This window comes from Amphiprion ocellaris, chromosome 20 (genome assembly GCF_022539595.1).
Source record: "Amphiprion ocellaris isolate individual 3 ecotype Okinawa chromosome 20, ASM2253959v1, whole genome shotgun sequence".
Classification (NCBI taxonomy): domain Eukaryota; kingdom Metazoa; phylum Chordata; class Actinopteri; family Pomacentridae; genus Amphiprion; species Amphiprion ocellaris.
This window is the reverse complement of record NC_072785.1, coordinates 14,797,456-14,816,130: the sequence shown is the minus strand read 5'-3', so window position 1 is coordinate 14,816,130 and position 18,675 is coordinate 14,797,456. Positions and strand designations below refer to the sequence as shown.

Here is an 18,675-nt window from a genome sequence, read left to right as displayed (position 1 = left end):
ATTTTTTTCACATTGCTACCATTATCAAGTTCAACATTTCATATATAGGAAGGGGAACCTTCATAGAAACAAACCACTATAATAAATGTACCACCGTTTATATTTACTTTTAATGTTTTTTTTTTCAAACCAAATAAAAAAGAAAACTAATTCAGAGAGACGGGGGGGTTTCATGCATACTTGGGAGGTTCACAAAGCATAGGAGGACTAATAGATAATACTACACTGGTTTATATCTAGGTAAAACCGGGTGGCACATTTACAGTTATCGGCCTGTTTTGTGAATGATCCCCAAGTTTCAATGATCTCACACATCTGAACAGTTAAGAGAGGAACATCGGTCACACTGGAGTTGTAGAGCAGACTTTTCGTGTGATTCACTGCTAAAAAAGAAATCGTTTGCAATGTGTTATGCCTTGGATATGGAGGAAAGAGGTAATTGAAGTGGCTAATTGCGGTTCAAACATTAACATGTTTTTCATCATCTCTGGAGAGAAAAGGTTAGACACACAACACCAGTATGAGCAAGGTCATAAAAAGTCTTTTAAATATGCCAGCTGTGGGCTGGTGAGTCTGCAGCACCATTATGCCCATATTGTGCTTGTTATCATCAAATAGTTAGGGAGAAACTAAACAAAAATAATAATAGAAAATATAAAAGGCTGACATAAATGGTGTGCAAGATTCCTTTCTCCTTCTATAATATCAATAAAATACTCATTGTCATCAACAGCATCATCATTATCACCACAGTTTTTAAATAATAAAACAGTAAAAACTTAGAAAACAAAAATATTTTCTTCTTAAGACTTGGACTGAACAGAGAAACAAAGAGTTGCAACACTGGGCTGACTGAGTCTAGGTGCACAGAGAGGACCACAACACCGAACTCAGAACAAATGTCCGTCCTTTCCTCACTTCATCTTTTAGTTCATTTCTCATCCTCCATTTGAGTTTGTCAGTCCTTCAATCCTTCTTTATCCATCCTTCTGTTCGTCTTTCTCATTAATCCCTGCTCTCTTATCTCTGTCTCTTTCTTCTGTTTTTTTTTTTATTTTTTATTTGCTGTCCAGCAGACTTAAATGTTGGCACAACATCTCTGCAACTTGCATCATGGCATCGCGAGGTCACAGAAACATTGAGAGAACATTCCCTGGTCCTCGTGTCTGTGCATCTGCATGTCCATCCTCCTCCAGCTCCTCCTGTCGCTCTCCTCCTTCTCCTCCATCTGTACACTCAGATGAGATTAGGATGTACTGATTCTGCCGATTTCTTGTCTGATGGCTGCAAGAGGAGAAAGCAGCCTTTAGGAAAAGAAGCTTCCTCAAGTAAAAAAGGCTCAGAAAGGAATTTAGTTTGTCCATTTGAATGGCGGCAGCAAGCAAAATTCAAACGGAGAATAGATATTACTGGCAGCGAGCTGTAAAAACTAATGGGTGAATAAGATTAAAGATTAAACCGGCCGAGTTACTGGTTAGGGCAATGAAACGTTAAAAGCACTGCACTGCTTACCATTAATGATTTCATCTTTGACCTTATGCAACTCACGCACGACTTCATCCAGAATTTCCTGCACAACAACAAAGAGAAGCACTTGTGAGTTTATTTTCAACTATAGAGGTGGTTTAAAGTACAAAACCCATAAAATCTTTAATGTAATAAAACAGTAAAAAAAAACTACATCAACCTGTTTCATCCTGTCAAACTCTGTGTCTGATTCGCTAGCACTGCCGATGGGTCTCACTCTGAAATACAAAAGGATAAAGTGAATAAAAACACAGGTGGATCCTTTTTAAGTGGAGGATACTGGACTACACATTAAAAGGAGGTGTCGTGTTAATACTTTTCTTGTTGAGCAAATTCATTTTCTGTTCCTATAATGCTTGCACTAGTGCAAAAGATTTTTGCATGAAACTCTGTGGTTAATGCTAGAGGCTCGGTATCTTTTCACATTCAGACCACACTCCCTTCACTCCTCGTCTCAGCAGCAGACCTGGACACCAGTGAGGACTTCTCTGCAGAGTTGGATCGTTCCCATGGCTTCTTCATAGCATCTAACAAGGAATATAGAATAAATTACACATAGTAAAACAACTACACAGTAATACAGACCATAACATAGCTTAAAACCTGTAGCTTTATAAAACTAAAATAGGGCCGTGTTAAATAGTCTGTACCTGTAGAGTTCTGCTGACCTGGCCCTCGACCGCTGGAGTCATCCTGCAGGAGGGACACAAAATTAATATTAAACAGTCAATCAAGGTCATGGTAAGCTTTTCTATGATTTAAAATACGACATTAGAGAAACACTTCAAAATATTTTTCATATGAACAGTCAAATTTGAAGATTGACATCATTTATGTCTTTACACTAAACTGTCACTGTGACTGCCACTGTCACTAGTCAGCTAGCTTAGCTTAGCCTAGCTCTGTCTAATGTTAGCCCTCCTGGCATCCACATATGTGAACATTATTACTTTTCTATACTACTCTACTTTTCGTTTCAATACTAATGCTACCACTAATAATGATAATAATAACATCAACAATAAAATAATTAATATAAATATAGCATGAATATAATAAATACAATAAAAATAATAATCAGATGTTAGATATTATCCCATTATTATACTTATTGGTTACTCCTTATCCCAAATAACTTGAAGAGATCTAAAATGGAAGCCCAACCAAAGCTCGGGTCTTAGGAGGTTAATCATTTTATTTATTTCTTGAAGCAAAAACTACTATTTTAAGGCACAAGACTTACTTCATCCGGTTTCTCAGAAGCTTTTCGTCTACAAGAGAGGAGGGAATGATGACAGTGAGGTACTAATTCAGCAACACTGATACAACATCAGTACAGGAGTTTATTTCCGTTATGAGAAACATTTGCTTGCATGTAAAGCAGTACCAGGCAGACAAGATAAAATTGTGGTATCACAGACAGATGTGACAAGATGGTGGTGTTTGTGTAGCTGTTTCACCTGCGAGCTAGTAAGGCATTCATCTCCTGCATCAGTCCCTCCCCACCACCACCACTGCCACCACTAGACCGGTTGGAGTCACTTTTCCCACCAGAACCCGGTGGGCTGCTCTCATCCTGAAGAATACATCATAAAATGGGTTTCACTTTTCTATTGTGTAGAGATCTAGAGCCCTTAAACATAATATATAATATATAAATAACACAGCTTCAGCAAATCATTACTAATAAAACCAGAGGGACTGGATCTACACCTCCAGGGAGGCTCACCCTCTGCACTTTACGTAGTTTGGCTCCAGCCAGTGCTGCTGCCAGTCCTGAGGGTTGGTGCTGGATCCCAGGCGGGCCCCCGGGAGGCCCTCCACCAGTGGGGAGTGGAGGGGGCATGGGTGGGGGCACTGCCATCGGGGGCGGTGGTCCCGGTGGGGGTGGTGGGGCCGGCGGACCGGCCATGGGTGCTGGAGCTACAGCTGGAGGAGGCGCCACAGAAAGCATCGATGGGTGACCTGCAGAGACAGGGGGGCCTGGGAGGGGCAAAATTAGAGCTTGGTCAATGGCTGTGTGGGTTGATTTATCTTTTTTACCCCTTGGAAGGTTATATGAGGTCTGAAGAATAGTGTCATACACATGTTCACTATGGAATAAACACCTAAAAGCTGTTTAGTATAAGACTACAAGCAGTACTAGTTAATCAACTGGGAATTATTTAGGAAATAGCTTCAAAATAGTATTCATGGGGTGAGGTGAAATCATTATTTAATGAAGCGGCCGATGAAAATTTGCCCAGTTGGTTAGAAAATAGTGTTTGTAGTTTTCCTATATCCACTGGTTTAAATCATTTCAGTCCCAGATAACTTGCTTATGATAAGCAGTCCACAACGGCTGTTATATCAAACTGAAAAAAGTCAGTATTTAATATTTAGTAAGCTTTCAGTTAATATCGAGCTTAGATCAAGTCAAGTTAACGTCAGGTGACTGACTTGGAACATTCAACTACCAGCTGCTGGTGTTTTTATGGTCATCAGCTTTTTTTGTTTGAAGACATTTTGACATGTCACAGAAAGAAACGCTCAGATTGGTGATTTTTTCCCCCCATTGGTGTATGTATGTGGTATATGTAATGTCATGGGATATGTGCAATACTGTTTTGTAATTGTTAAGATGGCATTGTTTGTTGTCATTGTGGCTGTCGAGGCATTTATGGCACAGTTGCTGAGTCCAAGACAAATTTCCTCAGGTGGGAAAATAAAGTGTATTGTATTGTATTGTATGTAAGTAATGACTAATGATGTCTGAATTCTGTATAGCTGCTTTAACTTCAGGGATCTGTTTTTTGCATGTTGTGATAATGTCACACTGTCATTACTCACTGGGAAGCTTAAATAATGTAATGGTTTTAGTTAATGTTATTTGGGCTACTGCCCTGCTACAATTTAAGAGAACACATATAAGAAGTCAGTTAGTTCTACACCGCTAAAACAGTCTGTTGTTTGTTTTAAAGGCTCTGCACAGCCACACAGGCTTTTATTACTTTGGGTGAAACAGCATCTGGCCAGGCTAAAATTCGTTGGAACTGTCATGGAAATTACACGACACCATAAAACCAGTAACTGATAGCAGTTGTTTGACCCTGTACATTACTGTGCAAAGGTTTTAGGCACTTTAAATGTGTATTCTTATTCATCATATCATCAGAGAGGCACCTGGTTGATTCTGCAGCATGACAACAAGCAAAACATACAGCCAGACATGTAAAGAACTATCTTTAGTGAACCAAGGAATCCTACAACAGATGATCAGTCCTCTTAGGCCCTGTTTATATGAGCAACTGAGACAGCTTACATCCACAGAAATATTGTGGCAGGTTCTTTAAGATACTTGTAACAGTCTACCTGCCAAGTACCTTCAAGTGCACTCAGGAGAACTGGTGCAATTTTAAAGGTCTTACATTATGCCCATTTTCAGAAAATTTATCAGAATTAAACATGTATCCACAGTGTGTCTTTTGATTTTTCAGCTCAAAATCCTACAAAGATGGTTTATTTCACCATGACTGTATAATCTCTGGGTCTAAATGGACTTTTTGCTCAAACAAGCAGCTTCTGTTTCCACCCCCTTCAGGAAGAACACAGTCATTGAGTCTCTGATTGATAATCCGAGCTGGTTACTTAAATAGTACCTAGGTTAAATTCTTATTTGCTTGTAAAGCTGGAAGGCTAAGTAGCGATGAAGTCTTCATATCTTAACAGCTTTATTTCACAACTCAACATTTATAATAACCACAAAACACAATGAAAATGGATTTTCTCCATATGGGGCCATTAAAGACAAAGACTTTGTTGTTTTTTGTGTGACGTGAACTAAGTTAAGTTTAGAGCCTGAAACGATTGCACAGTACTGTACATCTCGCCCTACTGGTGTGACAGGGTGAGACGGATTAAGCGGAGTATGTTCACACCCTAGCAGTCCTGAGAAGTGGTCTGATTGTACAACATGAGAGAAGACACCCATAATAGATGGATTATGGGTGTGTATGAGCTTTACCTGCTCATGTGTTCTGTGCATTTGACAGTTTTCGTGTTCTTGCCTAATGCAGGTGTGGTGCAAACACATACATCCACATTCAAACACATGTAACATCGCTCTGCTGAGAGACTACCTCCTCCTCTCTCCTCCTCATACTTACTGCTGCTGGCCATGGAGGCCGGCTGGGGGACAGGGGAGGGGGTCTTCTTGGGCGAACCCCCGTCATTGTAAGAGGGGGGCGAGGAGGAGGAGGAAGAAGAGGTGGTGGTGGGGGGCTGGGCCTGCTGGTGGTACACCTGCTGCTGCTGCTGCTGCTGTGGCTGCTGTTGTTGTTGCTGATGCTGCTGAGGGTGGAAGGTGGATGGGTACTGGGGCTGGTGGCCGGGGGCGGGGCCTGGGGCTGTCTGACCTATCAGAGGAGGCAGGGGGATGGCCTCGCAGTACTGTGGCGTGAGCGGCAGATGCTGAGAATGAGGGGAGTAGGAATCGTCGGGCTGGCCGTTAGAGTGAGGGTGGGGCTGGTGCTGGGGGTACTGGTGAGGGCCCACCATAGCACTAGGATCAAGGGGTGGGGGCTTCATCCTAGTGCTTACGGGCGGGAGGGGGTGAGCCACCGGGAGCACCGGCTGTGGGGGCAAACCCTGCTTCACCGGCATGGCCATCATTACAGGAGGGGACGAGGAGGGGGGTAACTGGGCGTACATTTGCAAGTGGGAGGCAGACCAGGTGCCGTGTTTAGGGGGGAGCATGATGTCCTGCTGCTGCTGCTGCTGCTGCTGGAGGTGAAGGTGGCGGGCTGCTGTGGGAGGAGACAGGGGGATCTGACGGACCTGTCGGCCCTGGGTGGTCACTCCCGCCTGGACTGGGGAAAAGGCAGAGGCCAGCGAGGTGGAGAGCTGGGAGGAGAGCTGGGCCTTGTCCCTAGCAGCCCCCACCTCTTTCTCCTGAGAGGGGGAGATGGAGACGGAGGAAGGAGGAGAGGAGGAGGCCACACGGACGTAGGAGGGTGGCAGTGTGCTAGCTCTGTACTGTCTGTACTCGGGAGGAGTGTCTGGGTGGGTGGGAGGGGTGGAGACTTTATATTGGAGAGTGGAAACGACTGTGACGGGCAGAGAGAGAAAGACAGAGAGAGGAGAGAGAGAAAGAGAGAGAGAGACAGAGAGGAGATGCAGACGAAGAGGAGGACGAAGGAGGGCAACAAACAAAGGAAAACAGAAAAGAGAAAAACGTGAGAAGAATGAAAAGCAACCAACTGAGCAACCAAGCAAGTAAAAGATGAGAAAATCAGGAGCAGTCCAAAAAACGGAAGCCAGTAGCAAATAAGAAAGAATCAAAATATCATAAAAAGAACAAGCAGCAGAATGCAACATGACTGAGCCATGATCAGAAAGCATATGGCATTTCCCCCCAACAGTAGCTGGAAGAAAGAGATGGCAGTAGAGCATGTTGCAGGGACAGAGGGGTACTGATATTGCCAGTGACACCAGGGACAAAAGGAGGATGTTTAAGTCTGTATGTGTATTTAAAGGGCAGACTTGAACATTTATATGTGTGCATGGATAAAAAAGCATAAGGGCATACAGACTGGGGAGTCGTGGTTGAAACTAAGGCGGGAAACATTAAAACAAACCACACTGGGGATGCCTGTTTAGGGACCTGCTGTATCGGGGTAAGGAATCTGCTATTTATTAAGGATGATATCACCCGTTTGCTTTGGGAAAGTAAAGTGCGCTTTGCCTGACCCAATACGCATAACTACACACATTAAAAAACACAGAAAGCAGCGCAGACACCCATTTGCCTCCAGATAAGGGTGTTTATTGACAGTTGGAGAATGCTGCGAGGCTTTTTTTGTCGTTGACCGTTTTCTGTCTACAATGTTTGTGTAGCTAGGAGCATAACGCAGCCTTCAATTCAGTCTGTGAGTGTGTATGTGGGTGAAACAGAGAGAGTGTCAGAAAGAGTGTGTGTTTATATAGCTGGGTGTGGATGTGTTTGTTTAAACCTCACCTGATCCTGACGTTCGTCGCTCCCTCTCCTTGTGCGCCTGCATTTGATGTTGCTCCATCATCCTATCAAGTGCAAGGATGTCACTGCGCTGTAAAAGCTGCGGTTTCTGTCGCTTGCTTAAATAAAACAAGCCTAATGGGTAGTTTGACTCTATCGCTGGTTATAGAACATCGTTGGTGGATATTTACACAATTATATACATGTTCAGCACGAACCAGTGGGCACAGACAGAACAGGGAAGTCGGTTAAAGTTGCATACAGAATGGCATCATCTGTACTCTAAAATAATAGGTTTAATTTACTTGGGATTTTATATTTTAAGCAATAAATTTCTCTTTTTTTCCCCAGGCACTTATTAGAACTTGTACCTCCTTTGTGCTTCGCTCTCTTCTGAGGAGGGACCATTTTGGCGCTGAACAACTGGACCTGAAAGACACAAAGGGAGAAAAAAAATCAGCCACACCAGAACAACAAACAGCATCAGTGCACACAAATAATCTCCAGTTTTTAGCTGTAAATCTTTACTTTTACAATCATTCCAGTAAATACAACAATACTTTACAGAGAATATCACTTATTTTTTTCAGTCAGAAGCCCATAAAAACCCCTCTAAGTACAACTACCACTAAAATCTTCAAATATGTTCCCCATGTGTGGGATTAATTGTGTACATTTGCATATGGAGACACTTCCTACAAATTATGATGATCTTACATAAAACAGTCTCAGTAGTGAATACAGGAAGAGAGGCTGAATAAACAGTCGACAGCAGGCATCATGTGAGGTACCGTGACTTCGCCCTGGAGGGTCTGCAAGCTGTTTATAATGCAATTTGCTCAACATGTTGCTAGCCACAGGAATTTCAACTGTAAACCGCAGCAGCGAAGACTCCAAAGAGGGTTGACTATGGAAATATAATAGGAAAATATCACGCAAATGTGAGCTGAACCAAAACAAGCAGCTGAGCAGGTGAGTCATAAAAATTCTCCCAAAGGAAGATCACCAGTGAAGGTTTATTAGGTTTGCAGTGCTTAACAAAGTTCCAGTCTACATGTCAACAGCCTTGTGATGGGCTCAGATTAGCAGTTGACCAACTACAGTCAGTCTTCACTCCCTCCCTTCCTGCCTCACTGGGTGACGGAGCCTCATTCTGGAGCAGCTATTAACGGGGAACATCAGGGAGAGCACTTATCACATATCACCAGAATACCAGTCATTAAACTTCAACGCCCACCGTGACATCAAGATCACCCATGGAGTGATATTTCTGTTCGCTGTGTCTGGAGGATGGGGGAGGCGGGCGGGCCGATGGGGGCAGTCAACATGAGGCGGTTTGAGAAGCTCAGTGAGGGCTGAGAGTGATTATCCTGATTCTAACTTCACGTGATTCATTCAAAACATTAATGCGTTTTGGAACCAAATTCAGTGTGACGGTTTTCATTAGCGTCGGCTGTATTGTCATACTCAAGTGTTTCTGGTTAAATGTGTCTCCTCTTTATTCAGACTCTTGCTTGCTTCAGTGTTTTGTTAACTTAACCCTTAGGTGTCAATTTAAAAAAAGGCTACAACGAAGTCCTTAAGAACAAAAATGCCCACATGTGAAACCAAGCCAAAAAACCATGATGTACTAATATTACTTTCCATTTTCAATGACTTATCTCTTTGATCTGCGTCAGTCCTGATCATAATGACCAAATATTCATTCATTTTCAGGATTTTAACGCTTTAAATGCCAGTTTATTTACATTATGTCAATAGCTACGTGGATATTTCTTTTTTGATAATCAATGATTAGTACCAACACTGATTCTGATGCGTTAACATCTTTTATGCAGTGGAACGTTTTTTTTAAAAAAATGGATAAACGCAGGCAAAATCATCTAAAAACAAAAAATGAAAAGGACTAAAATGTCCTCACAAGCGCATAAGGGTTAAACTTTACTTGTTGGTACCTTTCATGAAGGTAAGTGCAAATAAGAATGCATGAAAAGTGTCTGAAAAGGTAATAATAAGGCAGTAAAAAATACCTGTAAAAGTTAGAATAATAATATTAAGTTCGATTTTTGGGCCATTATTCCTCCAAAACGGTGTTGCATGCTGCTCAGACTTTAAACCCCTATGAGCAAAGTTTGTTAATATAATTAACATTGACTTTTGCAGCAAACCCTCAGTGTGCACGAGGCGATCAATGTCATCGAGTAGTGAGTGAATAAGCAGGTTTCGTATGTAGATAACGACAAACTTCAATTTGTTCTGCCACAGCTGATGGATTTAGGTTTAGGTAGAGCACAGAAGCGACGCCTTGAAGATGCTTTGTTTCCCTCGATGGCTGACACTCCCCTGAACTCTGCTTTTTAGCTCGTGGTAATTATCTGCTCTGCTGGCAAAGCTGCACAACTGCACATTTAGCAAATATTCAGAGGGTTGAGTTAATATCCAGGACGTTAAACGCAAAGAAACGCTCTCGCTCTGCAAGAAAAGAGGACATAAAAATAATAATCTGTTTGTATAAAGCAGCGACTCATGCAGATCAGACTGAATATTATGCACAGGAGAAATGGATGCAAGTTAGAGGCATCGCTCTCTGACATCCTGCAGGCTCTGTAAATACAGGCTTTCTGTTTCAGTATCAGCTTGACACTCTTGTTTAACTGTGAACCAACAGAAGTATTTGTAGCAGAAACATAAACCTCTAAGAAATCATACAAGACATTCAAGATAAATACAGCAGAATCATTTTGCTGCTTCTACCTGACAACAATTACAGTATTTTCTTTATGAGACTTTAGGGATTCGGCCTTTAAACACAACCCAATTAACACAATATTAACACTTCACAACAGTTCCAATCCGTATTAATGAGGTAGATGTAAATGAGGCACTTGTCACCCCCTGCTGTGTTGCTCTGCATGTGTTTCCCTGCATATATGTGCGTTTCTGCTGCTGATATGACGCAGGGTAGACGGTTCTGGCTGTTGCCATGGTGAAGGTCAAGGAAGAGCAGGAAGCCCAGGGGACCAGAGGGCTTGATCAGACTTGTAGACGTTTCACTGGAGCTCAGGAGGCAAAGGTATGTGTGTCTCGATGGGATTTGTCTTGATGCAATCAAAGCAAAATCAACTGTTCGTCCTCTTGTACTCTGTCACTGTTTCTTTAAGCACACAGAAGGGTAAATGAATAACTGATGATGGATCACTAACAGCCACCATAGAAGTGGCAACAAAGAGACGAAACAGACAGATGGGCATGATTATTTTGACACCGTCAGTCTCTTTAACTCTGATTTTGAATTGTACTTTAAAAAAAACAGAAAGATGCCAGTTTAGGCTTAACTGTCTAAGAAACTAAAGTAGGAACCACCATGAGTTCATCACAGACAACAGAGGTAACAGTAACTTCCTCTTTCCAAACATAACAAACAAATCTGTTATGACAGCCTGACTTGTTATCGGCCTCAATGTGAGATGAGTAGGAGTCTAAAATGGCCAGTATCTGTTAATTTTATGACTTCTTGACATCACAGACACGCTGTGGCTGCGGTTGATTACTCAAACAAATGATTGTCTTTTCTTGAACACTCCTGCTCAACTTTCATGGAAAACATCATGAGGCCAAGGAAACATGTACAGGAAGATGCATGAGGACACAGGAAAAGACAATTGCAGTGCAAAGAGAATCTGGCTCCACTACAATCAGACCATGTAATCATTTGACAGCGGCTGTGTGTGTCTGTCATGGACAGTGTGTCACTTTGTGCTAAATAAGATAAGAAAAGAGGTGCTGAAGCTTTTTGGTATTTAGAGAACCCGACCAGCTCTCATCATGGCTGCCACAACGACTGCAGCATGTGATTGTCATGACAGATTATCAGCAGTTGTTTAAGTTACACAAGCAACCAGTCACGGAAATGTCATCTTTAAATTAGATAAGAGGGCCAAAAAAAAGTGCTGCAGTTACAGTCCTGCTTAGAGACATGTTGCATTATATTAATATGCACATTTATTTACTTGTTAATCATTTAATTTATCAATATTAAAGCTGTAACTAGTTTTAACAACTAATTGTTGTATAAGCAAATTGGTAATGTAATCCAAGTTCACAGGGAGATCTTGCCAATAAGATCTGGGAAGAAATAAAAACAGAAACTAAGAAACTGCTTTGCAAATCTGTATTTTTTGAAGTCATCTCTAATCTTTGCCCTTCATGTGAAACACTGGATAAATATGTAAACCTCAAAACATTACTGAAATGATATCATCTGACAAGCTTAGCGGGCTACGAAATGCATCCACCGATGATTGGGGACCACTGATGTAATAACTGCATTTTATAAGCTTATCAGAAGTTTTTAATGTCATTTCTACTTGAAAAGTACAGTTAAGGTGCCAGGACAAAGCAGAGGAGTAAAAAGAACACTTCAATATAAAATGCAATGGCAGGATAAGTAATAAAGCAGCAAAAAATGGAAGTAGAAGTATCTCATAACTGTACAGAAGTACAGTACGTTCCATCACCGCAAGAAAGACAATGCACAATTACCTACACGCCCAGGCAGTTCCTATTAAATAGTGAGAAAATGGCTAACTTCCCTCCATCTGCCTGCCAGTCTGTTGCCATGGAATACATGCAAGTGAAATTTCTCTTCAGCACGACACTTACTGAGGACGATGATGGCAGAAGAAACCCGTCTGAGGACACCAAGCGAAAGATCTGGAGTCAGCATGGTGGGAAACTCTCCAAATTCACTGTTTCCACAGGCTGCTAACGATCGGATATGATACTAGAGTGTCAGCGCTACTTCTCTCAACAAGTAATAGCACAAGGGATGTGGTTAAGTAAGACAGGCAGCATTTCCCGTGAACAGAGACACCTTGCATGAAGAGGTTCATGATCCCACATCCAAATGCACCCGAAATAAGGAGAGCTGCCATGTGAGCATGATGGGGAACGACACTAAGGCTCCGTACGAGATATTTTAGCCACCAATAGGAGGGTCACAAGGATGGGATGGGATGACAGCGCAGCTAAACACTCGCAAATATTCACTCTCAGTATCTTATGCACACACACACACACACACACAGACACACACACACAGAGCTTATAAGTAGCTTGTAACCAGAGACTGTCAGAAGCCATTTAGTAAACCAAGACGAGGTGTGAGTTCAGTTTCAAATACAGGTCAGGGTTTCAACAGGATTTATTCACTAGCCATGTAGAAAAAACGACTAATACTACATAATGCATATTTAACCAGGTGCAGATTCTCTATTATACAGAGTTTACTGTTTATTCTCACTGAAAAAAACACTACAAACTAATAAAGTGCAATGAAAATGAAAATCCCAGCTGTCACTAAAATCCATAAATAAAGCACAAATCTCAATAACGTAACCAAATGTCCTCTGATATTGTTACTGTTCGGTTTATTGTTATGAGCTGCAGTTCATATTTTTAACCAGCAGGGTGTAGTAGAGCTTAGTTACACTTTACAGGCTTTGAACTTCGCAGTGTGACTAAACATGGACATACAATTAATCATGATTTTGTCATATTTCACAGGTGCTTTAGTCTGTCATTGCAATATTTACTGTCCTCATGAATCATTTTGTTTCTAATGACATCTTTCCATTAGTTGATGCTTCAGTTTAAAGCATGCATTGGGTTCCTAAATACAACATTAAATGCTGCTGCTTCCTAAAATAAAATGATGCTCAGAGTCAAAAATACAACACACAATTTTGCAATAAAATGTTTTAAGGCAAACATATTAAATGTTTATGTTCTATTATAGAAGACAAGCCTAAAATAGTCCATCCTGCATATGACTGATGCGCAAATGCCAGAGTCAAAGGACAGCCATAAGCTCTTAACTACTAATGTGGAAAACCTCCAAAAATAACGGCAATTGTCTTACAGAACAATATCTATTTTCATTTTATACAACACACAAATTAATTGTAACATTCCTAAAATAATAAGAGCCACATTTTTCCCGGTGACCTTAATTACATAACTAACAATGTTTAGACAGGAAATGAGTTCATATTTTGTGTTTGTTTCTTATAGTAGTTTATCCTCAGTTGTTTTCTGTATTAAATGTGCTGCTAGGATGGATCTCTAACATGCTTATGCCTTCTGTGCACATTGTTTTAACCATCAACAAAGAGCGTTTAGGTAGTCAACACAAATTCAAATCTACCTAACATTTTTTTCAGACAAAAATTAGATTCAAATTAATCACAGATGACAACTGAAGACAGCTGGCTGTAATCCGACCTGAAAGTTCCACTGAAAAACACGAGCAGGTATCCAGTGCCAGCGAACAAATCCAGAAACTTTCATCTCCAGTTTCTCTATGGAGATGAGCCATTTGATTGGATTCAAACATTCAGAAAATGTCTTAAAATAACACCGCCCTTCCAGGGAGTCAAGCACAAACCAGGATATCTGTGCTGAGTGGAAAATAAAGAGCTAGTAGAGTGAATGCTTAAGGGGAAACAACAGTGAGACGTATTTGTTACTATACAAGCCACAAATCCTTACCTCCACTGTCAGGGGAGCTGAGGACATTGAGGGCGAACAGCATGGCGTTGGAGAAGGTGGTGGCCTCCTCCTTACTGGCGAAGTTCAGCCCATAGACCTGCCGAGCGTCACGCCACTGATGGAAGGTCGGAGTGGCCTGATTGTACTTCAGACCCTTCACTATGGAGTAGTTTATCACCACCTTTAATGGAGGAGGGAAACATAAGCAGGCAATTAAAACTGTATATCAACTGGCTGGTCACTCAAATGGATGATGTACCTTAATGGGATCTTCTTTCAGTTTGTCAACTACATTTTATATCTCTGTTTACCTTATCCAAACTGTGATGTTCCAACCAACAATGTGTAAATGATGGGAAGGACATTCTAAGGACTGGCAGTCAATTATGTTGCCTCAACACAAAGGAACTGCTAAAACAATAGCAAAATAGACTCACAAAGGAACCACAAGCGAATTTTTCAGTGTATTTTCTTTTCTTGTGGATAAACTCAAGTCACATTAAGATTTGTTTTGTCTTGACCATCAATTTGTTACCATCATGCAAAACCCAATCTAACATGTCAGAAGAAGAGACACAAGTTTCTACAATGTAACCTCAAGACATGCTGCATTTTGGGCATGGCTACGATAATAGAAATGTTTTTATTTTCACTAGAGAAACGCACACTCCCTGCTCCACCTCCACCTTTTAAGACATGAGACAGGCAAAATTGCTGGTTCCTTCAGTCAAACATATGCAGTGCTGTGACAGAGAAAGCTATGGTACACCCAGAACATTTTCCACACATACAACATTGGATAGTGCATTAGAGTGTTCTATAAAACAAAATGACAGGTTTTGTCCACTATACATAACAAGACAAGTACGTCAGTACGTTGTAATCTTGTGTATGCCACTCTGTTAATGCATGCAGCTCAGATTGTGTAGATTTGTAAGATAAAACTGTTTGGGGGACGGTGAGACAGCAAATAATGCATTTTACTTCCTCACAAAATATGAAGTTTGTATGTATTGAGCTAAGTATTAACTCTTAGTACTGAATGCTGACACTGACAGAAACTGAGACATCCCTGCATTATGATAAAGTCATTGACTTCCTCCCTGCATCTCTCACCTGCTGGTCCTGCAGTTTGACGCCCACCACTCTGAAGGTGTTGTTGGCAGTGTTGTGGTAGATGTTGATGCGGCTGAAGCCCTGCTGTCCAGGCTTGATGGGCACCCACTTCTTACTGGCGTCATCGTAGACCATCACCGAGGCCCGAGCCTGACAGATGCTCTGTTCACTGAGAGAAGAAAGAGAGAAAACAGAAGAAGACCAGGTAAATATAATAACAGTAGAAATGAATATAGACAAGCATTCAGTGTAATTTAGCTGAAACATGATCATGTGGCTCTCTGTCCAGTTTCTTTTTTGGGACAAATGGAAATCTACTACATTACGAAAACAAGAAAAGCGCTCAGAGTGCAGTACTCCACCAAGGCTGTTCATTCCCCCATATGGCATTGTCTGAAATGCAGCATTTTCTTTTTAGAAATGTAGCATTTGTTTATTAGTTATTGATAATCATAAAGCATGGCACCATAGAATGTGGCCATTTAATATAGATGTACCCACAAACAAAATGACCTTGCGCTGAGCACAAGCGTGTGTTATGCATGTGTTCATTATGTACAGATACCAAGTCACATGACCTAAATATGTAGTGGGCGGTGGGAATTGATGGGACTCTGAAACACCCCCACAATTTAATCAATTGTTCCTAGTATCATTTCCAATGGATAAGTTCAGATAAGTCCGCAACGGTCGATTTGTAGTAGGATCGCAATCATGTGATCATCAGCAGGCAGCTGACGTAGTGTTCACTTGTTGTCATAGTTACAGTGACGCCGTGCCGTTATCTTGCAATGATACAGAATTCTTTAACAAATCCGTAGATCCAGACTTACAAACTGCATCACTGCCAAAATCTAATGACCTGGTCCTTGTGTCATTTCTGACCTTCCCTGAAAATTTCATCCAAATGTGTCTGTTTTTGAGTAATGTTGTGCACAGACAGATTCACAGAAGGACAAACGTACACCGATTGTCACATAACTCCAGCACGTTCCTTGGAGGAGTAATAAAGCACCTTCTCATTTAACCATATGCAAAACACCTGGATTACGTGAACACAATCCAGATGTTTTAGTCAGTGAAAGTTTCATAGGAGCTCAAAGCTGAAATCATTCTTGGATAAAACAATGAGATGTTGAAATCCTTCTTGTAAGTACAGAAGCAGATATCTGTTTTTGTTAGATTATTAGACGTAAAACCTCCACTGTTATGTTGGAGCACTGAAATCTAACGGAACAAAACAAACTGGGAAAAGGGAAGAATCTCCATAAAAAGTAGAGAATATTACATTAAAGAGATGCATCACTGCACTTTTCATACTGTCGGTGTAAATGTGACGGTGGTCAATAAAATAAAACCAACGAATCAGAGTTGGTGTATAATTTTCTGCTGAACTGATGGGTCACTGTGCAGCCACACCTTACTGCCGTTACCGCTACAAATTCCCACTTTAGGAATCTGACAGCTCACATATACCGACTACAGGGTGAGTTGCCATTTCTGAAATCCATAAACAAGAGCTCAACCCAAAACTGAACCCTGGAAAATTCCCCGTTCCCTTGTGGTCTTCATTGTGGTGTCAAGAAATGTTCAGAGGCACCGGTGCAGCAGGGTGTGCGTGATGTGTCGAGTAATGATACGTTGTGTTAAAAACACAACTGTTTGATCGGTGCACATGTCGCCGGTTGGAGACTCATTTGGTAAAAAGCTAATGAAAAGTCCCACAGCGCTCGGCTACCAGCGTTGAATAACGGCGTTCACAACCACAGAGCTGCAAAGGAACTTCAGCAAAATGACGCATTTGGTCAGTGACTTATGTGGCTCATATAAATCACATCACAAAATTACCAGTTTCAATCGACATAGCTTGAGTGTATAAAAGCTTAGCCATATGTTTTACAAGCCGACTACTGTTAAGTCTCAAGCACCATATGTGCTTAAAGGCGTTAAAATTGCCTCAGCATGAAAACTCATAGAAGCAGGAGGAGAGCGATGTGGACAGGAAGACGCGAGGTTAATTTAGCCTGTGAAGCGACTAAACGCCTCTCTAATTTTTGCATTCGACACCTCAGGGGCTGAGTCTTTGGCAGTCAGGCTCACATTAGTAGTCTGAAGGTGCGAGGGCCGAAGAGAGCAAGCTAAAGAGCACTGATGATGTGCTCACTGACTGTAAATGGACCCTAACCTCTGCAACAGTTCATGTAAGATGCAGGAGACACATCAGACGAAAAAAGAGCTTCCAAAAATGCACATGTGGATTCAAATTTACACAGTTCACTAAAGCAGCAACACACAAATAGGAGGCTACTTCAAAAAGCTCTCGGCCTTTTCTGAAAACATCACAGGAGAAAGATTGTTCTTGCATTATTTTTCAACATAGTCTCCTTTAACCAATGTTGAAAGTTCTGAAAATGGCAACTATGCAAGTGTGATTTCAGTGTTTTAAACAGATAGAAGTCTGACAGTGCGGGTCAGGCGAGTAAGTTCCATGGTGCAACAGTTCAAAGCCCTATTTGGCTGATTCTGCCACCAACAACAACATATAAGCTCAAAGTTTTACTCTCCTTTTTCTTTGATTGCTTCAAATATTTTTAGTTTTTGTGGACAGTGAGATAAGGCTGTATAGGATACAGTTATGCCCCATAGTGGGAGTTACACCTCTTGTTTCTGGGTGAGGCTGAGAACCTTTTGAAATATACTCATGCTTGATTGTGAAAATAATCAATTGCCAAAATGTTGCAGCTTCAACATTTAAAATTTCATATTACTTGCTGTCATTCTCTCGTGAATCGATACATTTTCATATTTATTGTTCTATCAACAATTAGAAACAATTGAGACTTTGGAATGATACACAGGAGATATGCCTTAGAGGGACCTCCTAGTATCATCGTACTGCACAACACAAAATAACAGCAAAATAGCGACAACACCCAAAAGTATGATAGATTCTATTATCTTCACTCTTGACAGAAAAGTCTCAAATGAAAGAGATTATATTGTGTAAATTTATTCATCTAAACAATTCACTAAAGCTATATATGGAGCAGGAGCAGATACATGGGTTTGCTTCTCATTGCAGTTATTAGTAGTAGTGAGACTCATATTCAAGGCCCCTGAGACATCAGCGACCTCGAAATGCCAACATGCAACTCCCACCTCGGACAACCTTTCCTCCGATGTGGAGCTCTGCAGGAGGAAGGCAGCGTGATACCTGAGAGACCCCCCCACCCCCAGACCTCAACAACACATGGTTCAGCCTCAGCCGGCTTCTTCTTACTTTACTGCCATCATCTGCTCTCTGGCTCCCGCGGGGTCGTCTGAACAGCCTCGAATAACTCAGCAGTGACGGAACAGCAGCCTTTCAACTGGCTGCATCCTCGTATTATTCTATAAAACATTTTCTATGTCAGACAAGGATTTGGAAGTGATGCAGATGGGTAATGATGGTGCACAGTGTAGTATAAATAAGAGATTTTGAACACTCTCAG

The 18,675-nt window shown here is 41.4% G+C and overlaps 1 protein-coding gene across 5 annotated transcripts in view; it reads right to left on the bottom strand.

The window, feature by feature from the left end:
- Positions 1-91: 91 nt before the first annotated feature.
- Positions 92-18,675, bottom strand: part of evla (Enah/Vasp-like a) — a 40,503-nt gene continuing 21,919 nt past the window's right edge. For 3 of the 5 annotated variants that reach the window (XM_035943214.2, XM_035943213.2, XM_023298967.3), the window contains exons 2-14: positions 15,185-15,353; positions 14,069-14,249; positions 7,891-7,948; positions 7,523-7,584; positions 5,673-6,611; positions 3,257-3,510; positions 2,988-3,103; positions 2,771-2,798; positions 2,178-2,220; positions 1,994-2,054; positions 1,688-1,745; positions 1,513-1,570; positions 92-1,284 (exon numbers count right to left, since the gene is read on the bottom strand). In XM_035943214.2, coding sequence (XP_035799107.2) covers positions 1,247-1,284; positions 1,513-1,570; positions 1,688-1,745; positions 1,994-2,054; positions 2,178-2,220; positions 2,771-2,798; positions 2,988-3,103; positions 3,257-3,510; positions 5,673-6,611; positions 7,523-7,584; positions 7,891-7,948; positions 14,069-14,249; positions 15,185-15,353 — 2,065 coding nt within the window. In that variant the 3' untranslated portion in view covers positions 92-1,246. Of the gene's footprint in view, positions 1,285-1,512; positions 1,571-1,687; positions 1,746-1,993; positions 2,055-2,177; positions 2,221-2,770; positions 2,799-2,987; positions 3,104-3,256; positions 3,511-5,672; positions 6,612-7,522; positions 7,585-7,890; positions 7,949-12,181; positions 12,458-14,068; positions 14,250-15,184; positions 15,354-18,675 lie in introns of those variants that run through there. The other 2 variants (XM_035943217.2, XM_035943216.2) reach the window with 2 other exon arrangements.